General features: G+C 34.3%; 1 protein-coding gene across 2 annotated transcripts in view; it reads right to left on the bottom strand.

The window, feature by feature from the left end:
* Positions 1-23,573, bottom strand: part of MDGA2 (MAM domain containing glycosylphosphatidylinositol anchor 2) — a gene marked incomplete at both ends in the record, with an annotated part of 734,576 nt that overhangs the window by 184,385 nt on the left and 526,618 nt on the right. For both annotated transcript variants that reach the window (XM_079699828.1, XM_079699829.1), the window contains one exon: positions 15,038-15,331. In XM_079699828.1, coding sequence (XP_079555954.1) covers positions 15,038-15,331 — 294 coding nt within the window. The remainder of the gene's footprint in view (positions 1-15,037; positions 15,332-23,573) is intronic.

Consider the following 23,573-nt stretch of genomic DNA (forward strand, 5'->3'; position numbering starts at 1 on the left):
TGGCTGGTATTAAATATTAAAATATGATATTGGATCAAACAATTGATAATAAATAAAGATAAAACTGTTAACAACAACACGTAAGCTAAAATTCTATATGAACAATGTTTGTAAATGGATTAAACTTTGGTAACTGTGTCTCTCTTGCTGGAGAAATAGGAAGTCATGTCTTCTTTTCACAATACTGGCCTTTGATTTCTCACTTCCAGATGATTTTATCATGCACTGACTGAAGTGCCTTTTTGCCATTCAATTTCTTACATTGTTAGCTAACTTCTGAAGTGCTTGTGCTTTTTTTCCTAACCGGAGAGTCATGTCTTTTGCATACCTTATGTTGCCCTCTGCACTGAACATTTCATAGGGGGGTGTATTTATAAAATAAATTGATGGAGTCACAAGCACATTCATGGGATATATTATTGTAAACCTCTATGTGTGATTTATTTTAATGGTTTATTATTATTACTTTTTATTTTCATGGGAGAAAAGCACAGTGTTTAGACAATTTATAGACAATAAATTCTATATTTGGGAAGAATACATTTATTTTTGGATGAGAGATAAATCCTTTTTTAACTAAGAAAGATTAAAAAGGCACAGGTTTTTGTAGTTACACATATATATTTACAAACGTGTTTATGTTCACCTCTCTTACAGAATATATTTCCATAAAGTGAGGAAGGGGGAAGGAGAGAAGACCCAGGGAAAGAGGCAACGTAAACCTTCTTCATTCAAAATACATTTAATCTAATCACATATCTGAAGGCTTTCAAGGGAGAAAATGATCTTTTCAGTATCATGGAAATACTACAATCATCTTAAATTCATTTCTGCACAACAGAGGTAGGCAGAAGTACTTAGCTGACAACATCAATAAACAAAAACTTGTCTGAGTTAAGTTGTCAATACTTTTAATCATTCTGTTTAAGCTGGTTGGTCCCTATCTCACTTCTTTGCTTAGATGCTGAAAATAAAACTATTAATGAAAGGTTTTTTTTCCTAAATATTAAACTATGGTTGTATCTACATTAAGATAGAAGCAGAGATGGAACTAGGGGAAAAATTATGCATGTATTTTTTTTTACAAGATGCATATACTTGACAAACCGATCCTCTTTCCAGGTAATCTGTGATCCATGGCTCAGTAAAGACATCTTGTCTGTGCTCTACATTGAGAAGCTCTTTAGTGTGGGAGAGTTTCTACTGTCTCTGAGAATTTCCTTAGATTAAATACCCTGCTGTATTCTCTGAAAGAGTGAGAAACAGGGAGAAAGGGGATAGCCCAGGAAGGCAGGAGCAGTTCAGCTAAAGTATATTCATCATAAAGACTCTGCAAAATATCATATTCACTTGGGAAGTTCAAATTTCAAATATTCAAGAGGAACATAAAAATAAAATGTTTAAACAAATCTGTTTTCAATGCAGCTCTATTATAATTTCTCATTAAATCTGCTGGGAAATGAGGTGAAGTATATTTATATGACATATTGACTTGAAATAAATATTTTAGAGTTTATTTTATACAGTTTAAATTATACACCATCGTATACAGCTATTGTTTCTTCTTTTTAAAGAAAAGATCTTAACTACCTTGGGATGGGGAAGGTAGGATGGGAGAAAATAGCACAAATAATAATGTTTTCAAAATATTAACACTGCTTCAAGGATCAGTTGATTAATGTTTCTAATAACTGTTGCAAACATCAGAAGAACAAATATGACCACTTAATTCAAATAAAGGAACAGTGTGTAATAAATGCTGAGTTCTATTTAATAATCATTAATGTTAAAATATGAAAAATGAATGCTTAAAATATTAAGTATTTTCTTAGTAAACGTAAAAGCTTTCCCCAACCTACATTCAGTTGAGAAGATAAAATTTTAAATTTCTTATTAGCAGAGGTTTAGCTTTAAACTTTTCCCAAGTACAGAGACCCTGGAAATGGATCAGTTAATCAAGAATCTACCAATTTTACAACTGCTGTGGTGCTAGAAATGTAAGAGTTGCTTAGGCCCACAAAGCTCTTAAGTTATAGTAGGAATGGATCAACAGTCTCTAGAAAAAAAAAAAGAAAGAAAATAGTAAACAGTAAAATGGGGTATAGGAGAAATAATTTACAAGAAAATGGATTCTTTTCATTAAAAGATACCAGAAATGATATATTAAAATGATAATCATAATTTCCACTTTGTGCTGCATGGTAAGCAATGTTCTAGTTGCTTTGCAAAATTATTTCAAATAAATGTTAATTGAAAATGGAAAACATTTTTCTTTGCTTGGAAATAGAAAACTAAAGCTCAGAGAAATTAAGATTTTGGAAAAGGGCCACATATATAGTATTTAATTAACACTCAAACTAATTCTATACGTAATAGTAAAGAGAGTTTTGATGAAGGCAACAGTGAAATAATAACCAATGATTTTGAAAGAAGTTTATCATCTAATATGTATGTTCAAAATGAAGTTTCGCTTTGAAGTTCTAACTTGTGCAGACTAAATGCCAGTGTCCACAAGGCTATCAAGGAGGGCCCTCTTCTCAGTCACCAAGGGGCTTCCTAAAGTGGGAGGACTGAGGCAAGACTTAAATGGTGAAAAAGAATTGAAGAGTTGGTGGGAACAGGAGAAGGGAGGAATAGGAATTACTACAAAGGCAACACCAAATTACCATGTCTATGAGGCCAAGAAGAGACTGGCAGAATTAACACCAAAAAAAAAAAAAAAAAAAAAAAGGAACACATCTGAATAAGTAGAGCATTCTAGGCTATGCTAGAAGGCATTTTATTGTTCTTTTAAGTTAAAATTCTTATCCATTCACTTATAAATTCCTTTGGATAGCCTTTAACATCTTCCTGTGTGAATACGGCAAACTGCTTCCTTGTTTCCTCTTTAATCAATATTTACCTCTTATATTATTAGCTTATATTAGTCTCATATTAGCTTTAGATCAATCTCTAGTCACAATATTTGCAGAGCAGTTTTGCTTTTGAAAAAATCCAAAAAGTAGTTATACTTGCTCAACACAGTCATTCTGTATATCTCAACATTACAGAAAATTACTCAGTAATTCATCTAACAATAGTGAGCATATCTGTTACATTACATTCCAATCTATCTTTAATTTTCTTTTTCTTTATAATAAGGTTCATGGTGTTCTGCTTTGGTTGAATATTCATTTTGATTGAAAGTAATAATCATACACACTTCACTAAATTACTTGAGAAAAAGAATAAGTGATAAAGCTCTGATCTCTGGCTCCCTCCTCTTCACAAAATTCGGTCTTGCTTTGGAAATAGGTGAGGAACATGGGGTCTTTCAATAGCTCTGATTATTTTCTTTCATAATTTTTCTTCATTTGGTAAATAGAAATTGTAAGTAAAGGGTACATGAAATCTCATTTGAAGGCAGCTGGAAGATGGTTACTTAATACATTTTAACATTATTGTCAGTTTTTGGTTTTTAGTGTGTATTTTATATTTTATAACAGAAATATCTTATCTTTACTTGTAGGTACAATACATGTGTCTATAGATAATAAAGTGTTTAATATAAAACTAACATCCAATATAGTATTTATCTTCTTCACCTGATTTTCAAGGAAATGTACTTCAAAATACACTCACTTCTCTAAAAGATTTTACTAGTGCTTTGAGATAAAATCATTTAAAGTATAGCTTTTATTAAAAATAAAATGTTGGGCTTCCCTGGTGGCGCAGTGGTTGAGAGTCTGCCTGCCGATGCAGGGCACACTGGTTCGTGCCCTGGTCCGGGAAGATCCCACATGCCATGGAGCGGCTGGGCCCGTGAGCCATGGCCGCTGAGCCTGCACGTCCGGAGCCTGTGCTCCGCAACGGGAGAGGCCACAACAGTGAGAGGCCCGCGTACCGAAAAAAAATAAATAAAATAAAAATAAATAAAATGTTACAGTTTATGAAATTAAAATCACAGTATGTAATATGTATACATCTATAATACAAGTATAAGAAAGCAATAATTTCTTTTAGGAAGACAATAGGCATATCTTAGTTTCTTCATTTAATATTTGAATATATTCTTCCAATGGCATTTTTACTTAATCAGTATTCAAATGATCAGTGTTCTACTGATGAATTTAAAAATAACTTTTACTACTGCTATTTTGTTTAGGAAATTGTTCTAGTTTTGTTCAGTAAGCTCTATACATACTATAATTTTTAAATGATATTAATCAATTAACCTATCCAACATTTTTATTTTCAATAATTCTATCCTAATACTGCTTCACATAAATATAAGCAAAAAAGTTAAAAGAACTGTTATACATTTTCAAAAACATGTAAATGAAATTAAATTAAATAGTGGCTGAATATTTAAAGGTCTGTTAAAAACTCTACAATACACATTGCAATTTCATCTAGCATTTTTAAAAATTTAGATGAATTTTAAACCATTATTTTTCAAAATCTTGTATTTGCAACTTCCTATTCTGGCCTATATCATTTGTAGTAATTGGCAATCATAGAAATTAAAAATATTATAAAATAAACCTTCAGCTTTCAAGGAAGGAGCAATGTGCACAAAAATTTAATAACTTAAACCATTTCATTACGGTGATTAAGCTACTCTTAATAAGATATAAAATGCTGTAAAATACTTCTAGGCTTCTGTCACTTGTTAAATCTTTATCCACACATTTTAAGAAGAAAATTAATTGGAGATAGTAAATAATTGAAAAAGTTTTAATAAAAGAATTGCTCTATTATTTTAACACATGGGCTAAGAATAAATCTCATTTGAAGATTCAAAACATTAAATTAAATGTACTGTTCAAATTTTTATGTAATATGAAAGCATTTATACTATTTATATTTAGGTCCTTAAACCTATGCTCATCAAAGGCCTAATACAATTTCTTCTTTGGTCCTTTAATCCTTTTGATTGGTTATTGTTTAATTGGACACAACTAAAACTTAATGAGAAAAAAATGCCTTAGAGACACATTTGTTTTTGTTTCTTATTTATTATGACCATCTCTGTTTCATTCTTTTATATTGCAAAATTGATTAGTTATATATAAATATATATGTGTTTATGTATACATATTGTGTGTGCATATATATACATATTTTGTCCTAGAATAGACTGTCCTACAATTTACCAGTGTAATAAACATTTTAAGAAAGGAGACCTTAATAAACTAAACTGTAGAGTTCGAGTGCTGAAAACTGTCTTGTAAGGGTTAGAATAACTGACATCTTCTCCCTTCATACACTTGGATGTTTTCAGCTATCAAACTATTATGCGAGAGACCTTCAAGATTGCAGAAGAGTAAGACATGGAGATCACATTCCTCCCCACAAATACATCAGAAATACATCTACATGTGGGACAACTCCTACAGAATACCTACTGAACGCTGGCAGAAGACCTCAGACTCCAAAAGGCAAAAAACTCCCCACGAACCTGGGTAGGGCAAAAGAAAAAAAAGAACCTGGGTAGGGAGGAGACCTGTCTGCACCACTGGGAGGGAGCTGTGAAGGAGGAAAAGATTCCCCACACTAGAAAGCCCCTTCACTGGCAGAGACAGTGGGTGGTGGAGGGTAAGCTTTAGAGCCACAGAGGACAGTGCAGCAACAGGGGTGCGGAGGGCAAAGCAGAGAGATTCCTGCACAGAGGATCGGTGCCGACCAGCACTTATCAGCCCGAGAGGCTTGTCTGCTCACCCTGGCCAGGACAGGTGGGGGCTGGGAGCTGAGGCTCGGGCTTCGGAGGCCAGATCCCATGGAGAGGACTGGGGTTGGCTGCGTGAACATAGCCTGAAGGGGGCGAGTGCGCCAGAGCTAGCAGGGAGAGAGTCCAGGAAAAGGTCTGGAACTGCCTAAGAGGCAAGAGAACATTGTTTCAGGGTACTCTAGGACAGGGGATTCAGAGCGCCACCTAAACCAGCTCCAGAGATAGGCACAAGCTGTGGCTATCAGCGCGGACCCCAGAGACGGGCATGAAACGCTAAGGCCACTGATGCTGCCACCAAGAAGCCCCTGTGCAAGCAAAGGTCACTATCCACACCTCCCCTCCCGGGAGCCTGTGCAGCCTGCCACTGCCAGGGTCCTGTGATCCAGGGACAACTTCCCAGGGAGAACACACCGGGCCTCAGGCTGTTGCAACGTCATGCTGGCCTCTGCCACTGCAGGCTCACCCCGCATTCCTCAAAGCTCCCTACCCCCAGCGTCAGTGGGCTAGAGCCCCCTAATCAGCTGCTCCTTTAACCCTCTGCTGTCTGGGTGGGGAACAGATGCCCTCAGGTGACCTACACGCAGAGGGGGGGCAAATCCAAAGCTGAACCCCAGGAGCTGTGCAAACAAAGAAGATAAGGGAAACCTCTCCCAGCAGCTTCAGGAGCACGGGATTAAATCTCCACAATCAACTAGATGTACCCTGTATCTGTTGAATACCTGAATAGAAAACGAATCATCCCAAAATTGAGGCACTGGACTCTGGGAGCAACGATATATGTATATTTTCCATTTTTTTCTTTTTGTGAGTGTGTATGTGAATACTTCTGTGTGTGATTTTGTCTGTATAGCTTTGCTTTTACCATTTATCCGAGGGTTGTGTCTGTCCGTTATATTTATTTTATTATTATTTTTTAAAGTATAGTTTTTAGTGCTTGTTATCATTGGTGGATTTGTTTTTTGGTTTGGTTGCTCTCTTCTTTCTTTCTTTCTCTTTCTCACTTTTCTTCTGAGCCATGTGGCTGACAGGGTATTGGTGCTTCGGCCAGGTGTCAGCCCTGTGCCTCCGAGGTGGGAGATCAGAGTTCAGGACATTGGTCCACCAGAGACCTCCCGGCTCCATGTAATATCAAACAGCAAAAGCTCTCAAAGAGATCTCCATCTCAATGCTAAGACTCAGCTCCACTCAACGACCAGCAAGCTATAGTGTTGGACACTCTATGCCAAACAACTAGCAAGACAGAAACACAACTGCACCCATTAGCAGAGAGGCTTCCTAAAATCATAATAAGGTCACAGAAACAACAAAAAACAAAGCACTGGATGCGGTCCTTCACATCAGAAAGAAAAGATCCAGCCTCATCCTTCAGAACACAGGCAACCTCCACCAGGAAGCCTACACAACCCACTGAACCAACCTTAGCGACTGGGGACAGACACCAAAAACAATGGGAGCTATGAACCTGTAGCCTGCGAAAAGGAGACCCCAAACACAGTAAGTTAAGCAAAATGAAAAGACAGAGAAACACACAGCAGATGAAGGAGCAAGGTAAAAACCCACCAGACCAAACAAATGAAGAGGAAATAGGCAATCTACCTGAAAAAGAATTCAGACTAATGATATTAAAGATGATCCAAAATCTTGGAAATATAATGGAGAATATACAAGAAACATTTAACAAGGACCTGGAAGAACTAAAGAGCAAACAAACAATGATGAACAGCACAATAAATGAAACTAAAACTTTTCTAGAAGGAATCAATAGCACAATAACTGAAGCAAAAGAATGGATCAGTGACCTGGAAGATAAAATAGTGGAAATAACTACTGCAGAGCAGAATAAAAAGAATGAAAAGAATTGAGGACAGTCTCAGAGGAATCTGGGGCAATATTAAATGCACCAACATTCAAATTATAGTGGCCCCAGAAGAAGAAGAGAAAAAGAAAGGGACTGAGAAAATATTTGAAGAGATTATAGTTGCAAACTTCCCTAATATGGGAGAGGAAATAGTTAATCAAGTCCAGGAAGCGTAGAGAGTCCCATACAGGATAAATCCAAGGAGAAACACGCCAAGACACATATTACTCAAACTATCAAAAATTAAACACAAAGAAAAAATATTAAAAGCAGCAAGGGAAAAACAACAAATAACATACATGGGAATCCCCATAAAGTTAACAGCTGATCTTTCAGCACAAACTCTGCAAGCCAGAAGGGAGTGGCAGGACATATTTAAAGTGATGAAAGGGAAAAACCTACAACCAAGATTACCCAGCAAGGATCTCATACAGATTTGATGGAGAAATTAAAACCTTTACAGACAAGCAAAGCTAAGAGAATTCAGCACCATAAAACCAGCTTTATAACAAATGCTAAAGAAACTTCTCTAGGCAGGAAACACAAGAGAAGGAAAAGACCTACAATAGCAAACCCAAAACAATTAAGAAAATGGTAATAGGAACATACATATTGATAATTACCTTAAATGTAAATGGATTAAATGCTCCAATCAAAGACACAGACTGGCTGAATGGACACAAAAACACGACCTATATATATGCTGTCTGCAAGAGACCCACTTCAGACCTAGGAACACATACAGACTGAAAGTGAGAGGATGGAATATGATATTCCATGCAAATGGAAATCAAAAGAAAGCTGGAGTAGCAATTCTCATATCAGACAAAATAGACTTTAAAATAAAGACTATTACAAAGAGACAAAGAAGGAAACTACCTAATGATCAAGGGATCAATCCAAGAAGAAGATATAAGAACTGTAAATATTTATGCACCCATATAGGAGCACCTCAATACATAAGGCAAATGCTAACAGTCATAAAAGGGGAAATTGACAGTAACACAATCATATTAGGGGATGTTAACACCCCACTTTCACCATGGACAGGTCATCCAAAATGAAAATAAATAAGGAAACACAAGCTTTAAATGATACATTAAACAAGATGGACTTAATAGATATTTATAGGACATTCCATCCAAAAACAACAGAATACACTTTCTTCTCAAGTGCTCATGGAACATTCTCCAAGATAGATCATATCTTGGGTCACGAATCAAGCTTTAGTAAATTTAAGAAAATTGAAATCGTATCAAGTATCTTTTCTGACCACAATGCTCTGAGACTAGATATCAATTACAGGAAAAAAAATGTAAAAAAGACAAACACATGGAGGCTAAACAATACATTACTTAATAACCAAGAGATCACTGAAGAAATCAAAGAGGAAATCAAAAAACACCTAGAAACAAATGACAATGAAAAAATGACAACCCAAAACCTATGGGATGCAGCAAAAGCAGTTCTAAGAGGGAAGTTTATAGCAATACAATCCTACCTCAGGAAACAAGAAACAACTCAAATAAACAACCTAACCTTACACCTAAAGCAATTAGAGAAAGAAGAACAAAAAACCGCCAAAGTTAGCAGAAGGAAAGAAATCATGATGATCAGATCAGAAATAAATGAAAAAGAAATGAAGGAAACAATAGCAAAGATCAATAAAACTAAAAGCTGCTTCTTTGGTAAGATGAAGAAAATTGATAAACCATTAGCCAGACTCATCAAGAAAAAAAAGGGAGAAGACTCAAATCAACAATTAGAAATGAAAAAAGAGAAGTAACAACTGACACTGCAGAAATACAAAGTATCATGAGAAATTACTACAAGCAAGTCTATGCCAATAAATTAGACAACCTGGAAGAAATGGACAAATCCTTAGAAAACCAAAACCTTCTGAGACTAAACCAGGAAGAAATAGAAAATATAAACAGACTGATCACAAGCACTGAAATTGAAACTGTGATTAAAAGTCTTCCAACAAACAAAAGCCGAGGACAAGATGGCTTCACAGGCGAATTCTATCAAACATTTAGAGAAGAGCTAACAGCTATCCTTCTGAAACTCTTCCAAAAAATTGCAGAGGAAGGAACACTCCCAATCTCATTCTATGAGGCCACAATCACCCTGATACCAAAACCAGACAAAGATACTACACAAAAAGAAAATTACAGACCAATATCACTGATGAATATAGATGCAAAAATCCTCAACAAAATACTAGCAAAGAGAATCCAACAACATATTAAAAGGATCATACACCATGATCAAGTGGAATTTATCCCAGGGATGCAAGGATTCTTCAATATATGGAAATCAATCAATGTGATACACCATGTTAACAAATTGAATAATAAAATCCATATGATCATCTCAATAGATGCAGAAAAAGCTTTTGACAAAATTCAACACCGATTTATGATAAAAACTCTCCAGAAAGTGGGCATAGAGGGAACCTACATAAACATAATAAAGGCCATATACAGCAAACCCACAGCAAACATCATTCTCAATGGTGAAAAACAAAAAGCATTTCCTGTAAGATCAGGAACAAGACAAGGGTGTCCACTTTCACTGCTGTTATTCAACATAGCTTTGGAAATCCTAATCATGGCAATCAGAGAAGAAAACGAAATAAAAGGAATACAAATTGGAAAAGAAGAAGTAATACTGTCACTGCTTGCAGATGACATGATACTATACATAGAGAATCCTAAAGAGGCCACCAGAAAACTACTAGACCTCATCAATGAATTTGGTAAAGTTTCAGGACAAAAAATTAATGCACAGAAATCTCTTGCATTCCTATACACTAATGATGAAAAAATCTGAAAGAGAAATTAAGGAAACACTCCCATTTACCACTGCAACAAAAAGGATAAAATAACTAGGAATAAACCTTCCTAGGGAGACAAAAGAACTGTATGCAGAAAACTATAAGACATTGATGAAAGAAATTAAAGATGATACAAACAGATGGAGATATATGCTATGTTCTTGGATTGGAAGAATCAACACTGCAAAAATGACTATACTACCCAAAGCAATCTACACATTCAATGCAATCCCTATCAAACTACCAATGGCATTTTTCATAGAACTAGAACAAAAATTTCACAATTTGTATGGAAACACAAAAGGCCCCGAATAGGCAAAGCAATCTTGAGAAAGAAAAACAGAGCTGGAGGAATCAGGCTCCCTGACTTCGGACTATACTACAAAGCTACAGTAATCAAGACAGTATGGTACTGGGACAAAAACAAAAATATAGATCAATGGAACAGGATAGAAAGCCCAGAGATAAACCCACACACATATGGTCACCTTATTTTTGATAAAGGAGGTGAGAATATACAATGGAGAAAAGACAGCCTCTTCAATAAGTTGTGCTGGGGAAACTGCACAGCTACATGTAAAAGAATGAAATTAGAACACTCCCTAACACCATACACAAAAGTAAACTCAAAATGGATAAAGAGATAAATATAAGGCCAGACACTATAAAACTCTTAGAGGAAAACATAGGCAGAACACTCTACGATGTAAATCACAGCAAGATGCTTTTTGACCCACCTCCTAGAGAAATGGAAATAAAAACAAAAATAAACAAATGGGACCTAATGAACCTTAAAAGCTTTCGCACAGCAATGGAAACCGTAAACAAGACAAAAAGACAACCCTCAGATTGGGAGAAAATATTTGCAAATGAAGCAACTAACAAAGGATTAATCTCCAAAACTTACAAGCAGCTCATGCAGCTCAATATCAAAAAAAAAAAAAGTATCCAAAAATGGGCAGAAGACCTACATATACATTTCTCCAAAGAAGACATACAGACTGACCACAAACACATGAAAGAATGCTCAACATCACTAATCATTAGAGAAATGCAAATCAAAATACAATGAGGTGTCACCTCACACCAGTCAGAATAGCCATCATCAAAAAAATCTCCAAAAAATAAATGCTGGCGAGTGTGTGGAGAAAAGGGAACCCTCTTTCACTGTTGGTGGGAGTGTAAATTAATACAGTCACTATAGAGAACAGTATGGAGTTTCCTTAAAAAACTAAGAATAGAACTACCAATCAACCCAGCAATCCCACTACTGTGCATATACCCTGGGAAAATTATAATTGAAAAACAGTCATGTAGCACAATGTTCACTGCAGCTCTATTTACAATAGCCAGGACATGGAAGCAACCTAAGTGTCCATCGACAGATGAATGGGTAAAGAAGATGTGGCACATATATATAATGGAATATTACTCATCCATAAAAAGAAACAAAATTGAGTTATATGTCATGAGGTGGATGGACCTAGAGTCTGTCATACAGAGGGAAGTAAGTCAGAACGAGAAAAATAAATACTGTATGCTAACACATATATGTGGAATCTAAAAAAAAACAGTTCTGAAGAATCTAGGGGCTGGACAGGAATAAAGATGCAGACGTAAAGAATGGACTTGAAGACATGGGGAGGGGGAAGGGTAAGCTGCAACGAAGTGAGAGTGTGGCATGGACTTTATTATATACTACCAAATATAAAATAGATAGCTAGTGGGAAGCAGCCACATAGTATAGGGAGATCAGCTCAGTGCTTTGTGACCACCTAGAGGGGTGGGATAGGGATGGTGGGAGGGAGACGCAAGAGGGAGGATATATGGGTGTATATGTATATGTATAGCTGACACTTTGTTATAAAGCAGAAACTAACACACCATTTTAAAGTGATTATACTCCAGTAAAGATTTAAAAAAAAGAAAAACAACTGTTATGCAACAAGTCCTCAGATACTGTTGAAACCTAAATAATAAGAACTAGTTATGCAAGAAGCAAGATGTATGTGTGTGTGTGTGTATATATATTCTTATTACATTTGTTATCATAACATATTTACTCAACACATTTTCTGAATAGCTATAATGTAAAATATGCTGGGAACACAAGATATATAAAAAGCATAGCTTGTTATGCAATGATGTAACTAATTGCTGAGGATGACATAAACACATGCAAATATATATGTATATTTGTGTGCATGTGTGTATGAAAATAACTTAATATTTTATATTCTAGATGAATTCTCACTTGTAGCATGGCTATTCCAGTTAAGCACAAATACCATATTATTTTCATACTTTTAAGAAGTCACCATAAAAGTTAAAATATTTATGATTTAAAAAATGTATCAGAATTCCTACATGGCTAGTTTTGCAGGAATAAGGCTTAGGTAGGCTTGCAAGCTGGGCCTGCTAGCAGGGATTATGTGCCTGGAAAATGAATGCTTGACTCAGACATATTCTGGAGTTCTTACCAGTTTTTGTACCTGGCAAATGCTCAGACACATAACTAGATTCTTCAGAAGAGTTGGGAATACATGAAATGAAGCTTTTTGAAAGACATGATGGCATCCTTATCTGAAACTGGCAAGACTGCTGGCATCCAGCCACCTTTCTGGGTAGGCCAGGGAAGTTGCCTCTGAGACGAAGTGCTGTTAGATTATACCCCCTGCTCTGCAAAGTCACCTTAGGATGCAGATCTTTTTCTCTACGTTAAATGAACTCGGCTTTGCCTATGTCTATTGATGGCTTTCAGTCAATTAAATCCTTGTGACACTAGAGACAACTGTGTCGGTATTTATCTTCATGTTTTATTATAGGATTGAATTTTAAGATCTTGTGCTGAACTTATTATCTATGAAATTTATTAGGAAGCAAAAAAAAAAAAAGGAAATTTAAGTTGTCAATAGAATCCTGGAAGTTAGTATATTCTATTTCTATGGAGATAAGAGATCCTGGTTCTTGAAGCTTCAATTTAAAATTCCCTAGAGCCAGTGGGTTTCACAGCTTCCCCAGAGAGTGTGAGCAGGGTGAAAACGAATTGCCCTGTGGCTTTAGGAACACTGAAGCTTGGTGCATAACTCCGGAGGAAGCACACAATCCTGTGATTACCAATACGAATGAGGTGCTCCAAACTGTATCAATTTCCTCTGTGGTTACCTGAGCGTGTCTCTTATTTTTTGGAGAATTAAGGAGAGGTTTCGTTAAAAAAAAATTTTTTTTTTCTTTCTGAAACCTGTTTTCATGTGAACCTCCTACCCATGAGCTTATTATCATGAGTATAAAGGCCAGTGAGGAAAAAATGTAATATTAAACTGTGGAATGGAACTTGCCACCTAAAAGCTGCATTCTTTAGAGATAAAACTAGTAATCAGTTGGAAATCAGCCAAGATATTTGACAAATATAAGTTTGCATATTTAGAGGATAAACAGCAGACTGAAATCTGAGTTTCTAAAGAACAGGGACAGGGAATGGTTAAGCAGCACCCAGAACATTGCTCCTCTCACCACTCATACTCCTCATACATAAGTGCATGTGTTGTTACCTGCCCCAAACATAATCCTTCCATATCTCAATTATCCTTCCAAATTTAAAGTCAGATAATCTAATCTGCCAGCATCCTTAAGTCTTATATAAAAATAGACATTTTGGACTAATTGCTATTTTCCAAGTTACAGAAGAACCACTGAAAGAAAACAACATCATTGCTTATTGAAGTGTATAGTTTCATCTACTTCATTCTTTTCCTTGAAGACTTTGCCGCCATGTAGTTAACAAATAATACATCAACTAAAATGTACAGCAACACTCCTGGAGTTTGAACAGATTGTGTTTAGTTTGCTTCTTCTCTTTAACAGTATCCACACTACCTGCTATCCAAAATACCAGGGCATCATCCTCTAATAACCCACACCAGTGACATTGTTAAACTTCTTAATATCATGAATTTAGGTATTTTTAATACTAAAAGCAAATACAAAGCACAGTATGTCTGCATTTTTTTTGTTAGAACTCTAACAGTGATTTCATTGAAAATAGTTTAAAAATCTATCATATTCAGCTCTCACAGTTAAACAATTATCTGTGGAGAAAGTCAAGCAAAACTTTAGTTCCTAATATCTGCCTGAATTATCTATATATTACTAGATAATTATGTAATCTACTCTTACAACTTCAGATTGCACACAGCATTGCAATGATTAGGTCTCCACAATTTAAGCAAAGGGATGCCTTGAAATAGGTGGATAATTTGGGCAAAGGGCACGCAATTTCTGAAGCAGAAACATAAACTATGAAAACAAAAGAGTATTATAATCTGAATTAGCAATTACTTCCAAACTCCATTTTGCTTCGTTGCACATGGCCAGTATTTAACCATTAGGCTTGTTGATTCTTTGGCATTAACCAATGACATAACACCATCATAATCATCACACACACACTAATACAATTCTTTTTCCATTAGTGGGTATTAGTTCAAGTAATAGGCAGATTATGGAAATTATAGTTTAAATTGGGTAGGAATAACGTAGAAATATTGTTTACTAATCCAATTCCAAAATTCACCTCATTTTCTTCCCTTGTCCCCCCAATCTCGAAATACATAGAAAAAAATGTACTTACACTGCACGATGAGCTGCACCAAGGCTTCTCTTGGTTTCACATTAAATCCATTGTACTGGCTGGTCTGACATCGGTACATTCCTGACATTTCCCTAGATACATTCACAATCCTCAGTGTTCCATCATAACTCTCCATTTGCATTGACCCATCAGGCATTGCAACTTCTTTATCCGCTCTAGACCAAAGGATGATGGGTTTAGGTTTTCCAGTTACTTGACACTGCAGTTCTATTGTGTCTCCTTCTCTGGTGACCAAAGGTGATTTTTCCTGTGGAACAGTCAGATTGGGTGGAACTTGAAATGGGAAAAAGAAAATTTTTCAAGGTTAGTATGTACTGGTAAAGCATATTCAAACACAGAAAATCATAAGGAAACAACTTCTGCTGGTTGAAGATGTGTGACAATTCAGACGACAAAAATTACAGAGACCTTGGGGATAGGTGGCACTTACCCTCACTTAAAATAATTCTAAATTGTTTTCATAGAACTTTCTCAAATGAGGTCTTCAAACATTAGCAAAATAAATAAAGCATTACATTGGAACATGAATGGTCAACATAAGAAAAATCTACTCAATGACTTGTAATTATCAGCCATTAACTGGGTCTTTAAGATCTGCATTTCACAGAAGAGTGATCCTACTTGCTGAGGTAAGATTTAGCTTTTCAGTCTTCTGCTTCCTATGCTGTTATCTCTTATCCAAGGATGCTATAAGAAAGGGATAAGGGACATTATAGACTTAGCAGGCACAGTAAATGCAATAGGAAAGAGAAAAAGAAGAACCTCTGATATAAAACCAGAAGTTCTAAATTTGGTTTAGAAACTGTTGCCAAACTGCTAAGGTTTAGGATTCCTTTTTTCCCTCGAGGAAATGAAATGGAACAACTGACTGCAATGTCATACTCTGACAATCCAGTGTATTGTTCTTTTTGCCTTTTAATATTTTTTGACATTTTAATTTCAAATGATTTCACTTTAAGATTTTGAGATCACTGTACATAGTTTGTCATGATGCTGTCACTATTTCTGTAAAATTAATTTTAAGTGAGTTTTCAAAAATATATTTCAATAATCTAAGAATTTAATTTTCTCAAGTAAAGCTAATTTCTGATTTTACTGAAGATATTTATGAGAAAATTAGATTGATTTTACAGGAACTTACCTTACTGTGCTGGAATATATTTATGTCAGGGTTTGGTGAAAAATGAACTAATAAGAGGCAAATACTACTCAATGAGTTTTCCTACAAACAATATCACCTGTTCCACTGGAAGACTTTTATTTCTCATACAAATGTGTATGAATTCAAAAGTATTTATGCAATGGGATATCTATCAAAAAAGCATGGGCTAAATTAGAAGGGCAGAATAATAACAACCAGAAATATATGAATAATTCTATCATTGTGATAAATGTCATATGCTTCCCCTCTTTGGAGTTAATACTGAATATGGACAAAAAGGCAAAGGTTTTATTCTCCCTTCTAGCATTACTGTGCTCCAGTGCCCAGGAACAAAAACAAATATAATTATTTTTTAAAGTATTTTTCAACTAATATTGAAATGTTGTTCCTTTTTATTACACATAGAGAAAAATAAATTTAAGTACAAAGTGATATGAGAATTAGTTATCTTGCTATTTAAATATCTTCATGTCTTTTTCATTTAATTCCTTCATTTACTTCTAATTAAAAAAAACAAAGTAAATAATGCTAGCGTCTTAGAAATCAGAAAATATGAAACACTAACCACTATCTTCTTGAAGTAGATATATATATATTCTAGGAACTGGCATTAACAAAAAACATGTTTAAAAATGGCTGCATTTTTAAAACCTACATGATTAGATAATTTACGCTTGTAAATATAAACAACTAAATAATTTAGTTAAATAATTTGTTCTTTTTGAAGTGAACAACCAGGGAATGATGCAATTCTAAATAAGCATCATCTAGTAACAGTAGGATTAAAAGAAGCTGCAGTATTTATTCACCCTCCATGAGAAAGGACACAGAATAACAGCAATAACCTCAGCATTTAACATTAATTATGCTCCTATTGTGTGCCAGGCATAGTTAGGGATTTTACATTTTCATTAATTATCATGACAATCCTAGGATCAAATATTTAATATTAAAATTTAACAAATGAGAACACTGAGAATGAAAGGATTAATATTTTGAACAGAACTCAAACTGAGGCCAGTTTATAGCAGGTGGCCAATGTAGAGATATGAACCCTGAAGCAGGCTCCAGTGAAGTATGGTGTCTGGAATGAATAACTTGAGTTAGTACTGGACTCCTCTTGCTCATAATTAGTCTGTTCTTATGGACAAACTGGACCAGTTTTACCTGCCCATCTCTTGGTTACTGTCTCAGGGACAATAAAAAAGAGTCAAGGTAGAAATGTGAGGGAGTAAATAACACATATGTTGCAAATTACCTTATCTATCTGTCTTACATCTTATATGTCTATTTTAAATATCTGTATCTACCTGTATGAGAATAATTCCTGTATACAAGTCAAAACTTCTTATAAGATATACCACTCCAAATAAATATCCAAATTATGATACATTTATGTGAAATAAATGAGAAGAAATTATACATTAAAAGATTATTTAATAGAATGTTATTATTTGAAATCGGAAGATTTCATCCCTTCCAAAAACAAACCACATGACCTTTGCCAAGCTTAAGCACTCTGAATATGAATTTCTTCATTTTTGAAACTAAGAATTTATACTTTACCAGCTCCAAGGTTATTAGTGTTCTGACTATAGGAACAAACAGTAAAAAGTTAAAGACAGAAGTGGGGCTAACAATAATTATCTATTTTCTAACTTAATAAGACGAATATTCAAAGATCTTATTACATTAGGCCAGTCTAACAAAAACAGATCCTTGACTAGCTACATTTTTTTTAAGTTTATCATACTAGATAGTTCAAAAACTCCCTTGTTAATGTATGTTATTCATTTGTTAGATAAACTTTTCTCCCTATGTAATCAAAATTATAGAAATGTAAACCTCAGTTTCAATCTAGGTAAGTTACAAGTTGATTTTTGAATAAATTTGCTCATTTTAAAATAAACACCAAAGCCTAATTAAAATAAAGTTTATTTTCCATCTCTTCCAGGAGGCTTTTTAAATCTTGATTTCAGAGTTAACATTTTCTTTGCAACTTTCTTGGACAAGAAGGTCTTAAAACTTGTCATAGTTTTTATAGACTTCTCTCTCAACATTAAATTTTCCATTTTCTAGAACGCTCTAAATTATTATCATAATTTTTCTGTCAGGAGATTTTGTTTGTTCTCATTAATATCTCTGCTTTGCATGTTTATAATGTGAACTGTAACTTTACCCCAAAGTTCTTCCAGTCAATGATTGCAGCCTACTACTATTTTCCAAAAGTCTTGCAAATCCCCAAACCTAAGCACTATTTATTTCTTGACTTAGTTGTTAACAATAGACTTTTCTTTGTTTCACCATCTTCTAACTCACCACTTCCAATCAGCAGCTTTGGTTTCTCTATCAAAAATATCTCTCATATCAGCCTATTTCTTTTCATGGCTATAGGTAGCTTTCTTAGTATAAATCATTCTTATCTCTTCTTGTGACAGTGTCCTAAGTGGTCTTTCTGCTACCAGTTTAATTCTTCCAGGCCTCCTGTTTCTGTGTCATAAACTTTATCATCATAAATAAAATCATGTCCCTGTAACTATGAAAAACTTCAATCCTCAATAAGTGTGCTCATCATAATACTGCTTTAATTAAAAAAAAAAAAACTGAAAACAGTCTGACAGATTAACTAAAAAAAATCGTGGTACAGTCACATAATAGATTATGATGCAGCCTTTTTAAATGATGATGCAATAGACCCACATTTATTGACAAAGATATTTATATTGTTAAGCAAGAAAAACATGCTAGTGAATAGCATGAATAGCTACAACCACTATTAAAAAGTGAGTAAAACATGTTACTGATCAGTATGTACAGTATCACATTTTTATATAAAAAAAGATGTATGCTAATAACTGATAACAGAGAGTTTCTTAAAGGGAGAATATACATGATTCATCTTTATACTTGCAGCATCCCACACTCTATTTTACACATAATAGGAACTCAGTAAAAATGTTTATACCAAATGTACAAATTAAGACAGTGAGGCAGTTGAACACTGATTTATGGAAGAGAACAAGATTTACATGGGGAAAAGTGTAGAGGAAAAGAAAGCCCAGAAGAAACTATACCAAAACACTAACAGTGGTTCTCCCTGAGTGTGGGATTATTAGTAATTTTTTTTTGTATATTGTTCATTTTTCATTCTTCTACAATATGTGCTATGCATATTAGCATATTATAGTCTTCAAGAAGCCCAGAGAAAATTAAAATGTTAATGCAATCTATTATCCAAAGCTCATTTGATGAAAACTCCACTTTTTAATAACAACAAGTGTATCACTCCAGACACGGTATTCTAGAAACATAGTCTTAGAAATGCTCCTCTAGAATCACTCACTCCTACAACACTCATCACTTACAGTTTCACTGACTAGTGAACCTCAGTGCCCTTGCAGTTCTTTCCTGCATTTGGCAAGTCAGGCCCTTGTCTTCTAGCACCCCCTACCTGCCACGTGTGTTGAGATTCAGTTCAAAGTTACCACTTATGTGATGATACTTTGCCTACCCCTAGGCTGAGTTTGTTGCTCACTCTTCTTGACCACATATTACGTTGTATACCCATTTAACCTGTACTCGAAGCTTCACCCCGTATCTTCTTCCATGTCTATATCCCTGACCAGATAGCTCCTTGAAGGCACAGAGTGTCAAACTCTATCTCTGAAGCCTGATGCCCTGCTTTCCTGGTTGGCACAGACCAGGAAGTCATGAAATAATTGAGGAAGGAAGAGGGGGAGAGAGGGCAAGAGGGTAAGAAGGGGAAAAGATTAAAATCTGTGAATATAAAAGAAATAAATATAATAGATATAAATTATGAATATTTAAAAAAAGTAATAAATAACAATGAAACGTAATAATTCTATATAATTAGTAATCCATACAACTAGCAGAATCTCCTCTAAAATATATTGTTAGTATAGATTGCAGATGCAGTAGATCTTCAAATTTGTGAAGGTGTGTGAGAGATGAGAGTAAAAAAAGGATTCCTATAGTTTTCCTTTTCTTTCTCCTTTCATTTAAGATTTGGATAGATAAGTTGTAAATTTAAAAAACTAACGAACAGAAAACAAACAAAAGAGCCAATTTGAGGACATGACATTTAATTTTGTCATGATGTTTTTATGCTCTTTTTCTAATCAACTAAATTATTTTTTCTTAAAATATTGTCTCACAATGAAAACATTAAATTAAGTAGAAAAATTTGAAATGTCTACAATTTGTGAGATTTATTCATAATGCATTTGCTAGAAAAAAGTCCCTCCTAATACAAACACAAAGATACATTCTTTGACATATAGTCTATACACTGTCCTTGCTTTGATTTTTCTTACCTGAAATGCTACTGTAGGAGATGCTATAATCGGAGAAAGTTAAAAAACATGGTATGGCACCAAAACTTCTCATTCCAAACATAAAAAGAAATAGACAAGTAATATGAACAAACTGGTTCTCTGTCAACTTTTCCACTGTATCACAGACTGTAAAATAAAGTAAGTATAGAAAATAAAAATGCTACCATTTCTTCATTGGGAAGGAAGGTGAGGAAATTTAATCTTCAGTTTTTACTCAGAAAATGGCTGGCTTATTTTTCCTACTCAAAAGAATACAGGGGAAGGTTAGTTCATCTCAACTACATGAGAAAATATCATGATGTTTGAAACAAAGACATAAGAATATGCTTATTATGAACTTATTGCTTTAAATATGTAAATACGCATAGTGCACTTTAATAGTAGATGTTTAAACAAAAGATATACTTCTTTTAATACATATAATTTTTTATAATAAACTAAGTAATAAGTAGAATTGTCTCCAGAAGGACAACCAGACTCATATTTTCAAGAATATTAAAATAAGTATGGCACTAATTCAATCATATTTGAATTTAGGGGGAGAAGTAGTTTATAGCACATATGTATGTTCTAGAGTAGAATGTATAATCTATATTTAAAGCATAAATAAATAAGACCAAAAATACTGTGTTTATGAAAGTGAACCCCAGAAGTCAGAATTCAAGAATTCTCATGCTGACTAGGTATATATATACACATGTAAAAAAGTTAAGACTCAAGTACATAGTGAATTTGTAGACTAAACTAATCCAAATGAACCAAACTTATTGTATTATTTAACCTTCAAAAACAACAGGTGAGGTAAAAAAATTTATTATAGACTTGATGTGAGTTTTATCCTTGGTGATATACTGATTGACACTCCAAGGTTAGCTATATCTTTATTGCAGACCACATAGTTTTAAAGGAAAGATACCTCTATCACACTTGAGTGCTTTCTCAGTGTCCGAGTCAGCAGTTCTCAATTTTTTTTCCAACACATTACAGATTAGCTTTGTAAGCATGAGACTTGCACATGGATATAGTCAGATTTTGAGGTTTTGAAAAATCAGAAAATAATTTTACATGGAAGTAAAGAACTGAATAGCTTGCAATTGCAACTACTATCAATGGCACATCAGTAATACCTTCTCATAATGGACTATGGGATAAGTAAGATAAGCCTTTGGTTAAGTGAAATTGTCAGCAACTTGTAACTCCACTCAATTCTCTTCCATTCAATTAAGTATCTTCAATGTAAGTGAGAATAATATCAATACTGTAATCTGTATTTTAAAACCTCCATACACTAATAGTGGAACTATTCTAATTCTCATGCACCTCATAGCTGACTTGATGAGCACACACTAAGATTTGGAATAACTACTTTAACACATGGAATTTTTAAGAATAAGTGGTCATTGAGAAATATTCATATGATGATGTAAGGTAAATTTGAGAATTCCCTTCAACTTAAAAATAATTCTAATCCAAATCTCCAAAATACTTTTTAAACTAATAAGCTTGACCCATTTTCTTAATAATTATATGTCAAATAAAATGTATAGTAAGATGTGCTTGAAAAATATTCAAGGTGACAAAAGAAATCCAACATGCTAAAGACTCCTCATTTACTAATGGATTTGCTCATATTTGCTTTCTTTTAGAGACCATGACGGGTAACAATATTTGATGAAAGACAGAGACACTCTAGAGCTCATTTCTCATGAAAGGAATAAAGATTGCCAATGGATACTTCTTGTTTTGTAAAAACACAGAGACAATATGGTGATTTATATGATATGCAGCACATAGAGTATTTTTGCAATTGTTGTCATTTAAAAATATGCAGAACTTCCCTGAGCCAAAGGTTAATATAATAATATATTGCATTGCTGCACTTCCTTCTGAATTATCTTCCCCCATATAAATGGATCACTAAAATCTAATTGACAATTGCTTCTTCCTCCTCCTAAAAACATCTTACCATTTCTGAATTAATCTATCTTAAAAATCCTATTTTCTACCATTCAAATAGCTTTAGTAGCTCCCCATTTTCTAGAACGTCTAAATCCCATTGCTTATTTTCCATTTTACCTGCCAACACTTATTAAGCCATAGTGCTTCTGTGAAAAGCTTGCTATTCAATTTTGATAGGTCTCTTGGTCTGCCTAACACTTGGCTCATTTCCTACTCCTTGCCTTCCTTCCTTCACTCCATGAATGACTTTCCCGTCATAACACCCATCCAACGATTTCCCATTCTTCTAAGACCCAACTGAAACTTCCTGTTCTCTTAAGTCTCCTGATTTCTGTATCTTTCATTCATCCTCCATGTCTCTGAATTATAGTGTATCTGATTTATTCTATCTATGTCACGACAAAATGTCTACTCTTTTACATATGTAGCCAAAACATTCTGAGGTCAGTACTAGGCTTTATCTATTTCCTAAGAAAATAGCTCCCACACCATGTGATATTTTAAAGTATTTTAGAGGTGCTTAATAAATTCATGATTAATTGATGGAAACCAATCAAGGTTTCTAAGCAACCAAAGTAAGAAAACTATTGATGAATAATCACCTCTTGATTATCAAAGGCTTAATTATAAAGTATATAAATTTCAAGATCATTTTCACACATCAACTCTATTTTCAGTTTAAAAAGACACAAAAACCATAGGTTTTCATAAAGTTAGCATGTATATTAGATTTTAATTTGGGCATAATAATGAAACAGGGAGGTAAAATATTGGAAGTATTTGGTAGTATTGAGTAATTTGTCCATGCTATGGCTTTCCTCTATCATCAATTTTAAAAAAAGGTAGTTAGCTCTACAACAGAATGTCCATTTGGACCCATATTCTAAGACTTGTATTACTTACAGTCTTGTGGGTAAATCCTATATGAAATAGGCACTTATTTTTCAACATGCCATCATACCATATGTTAAGCTTACTGTTTTTGTCCATAATATGAATAAGCATAAATACTTATCATACTCTGTAAATAAAAACTGCC

Source organism: Hyperoodon ampullatus (assembly GCF_949752795.1).
Source record: "Hyperoodon ampullatus genome assembly, chromosome: 3".
NCBI lineage: Eukaryota > Metazoa > Chordata > Mammalia > Artiodactyla > Ziphiidae > Hyperoodon > Hyperoodon ampullatus.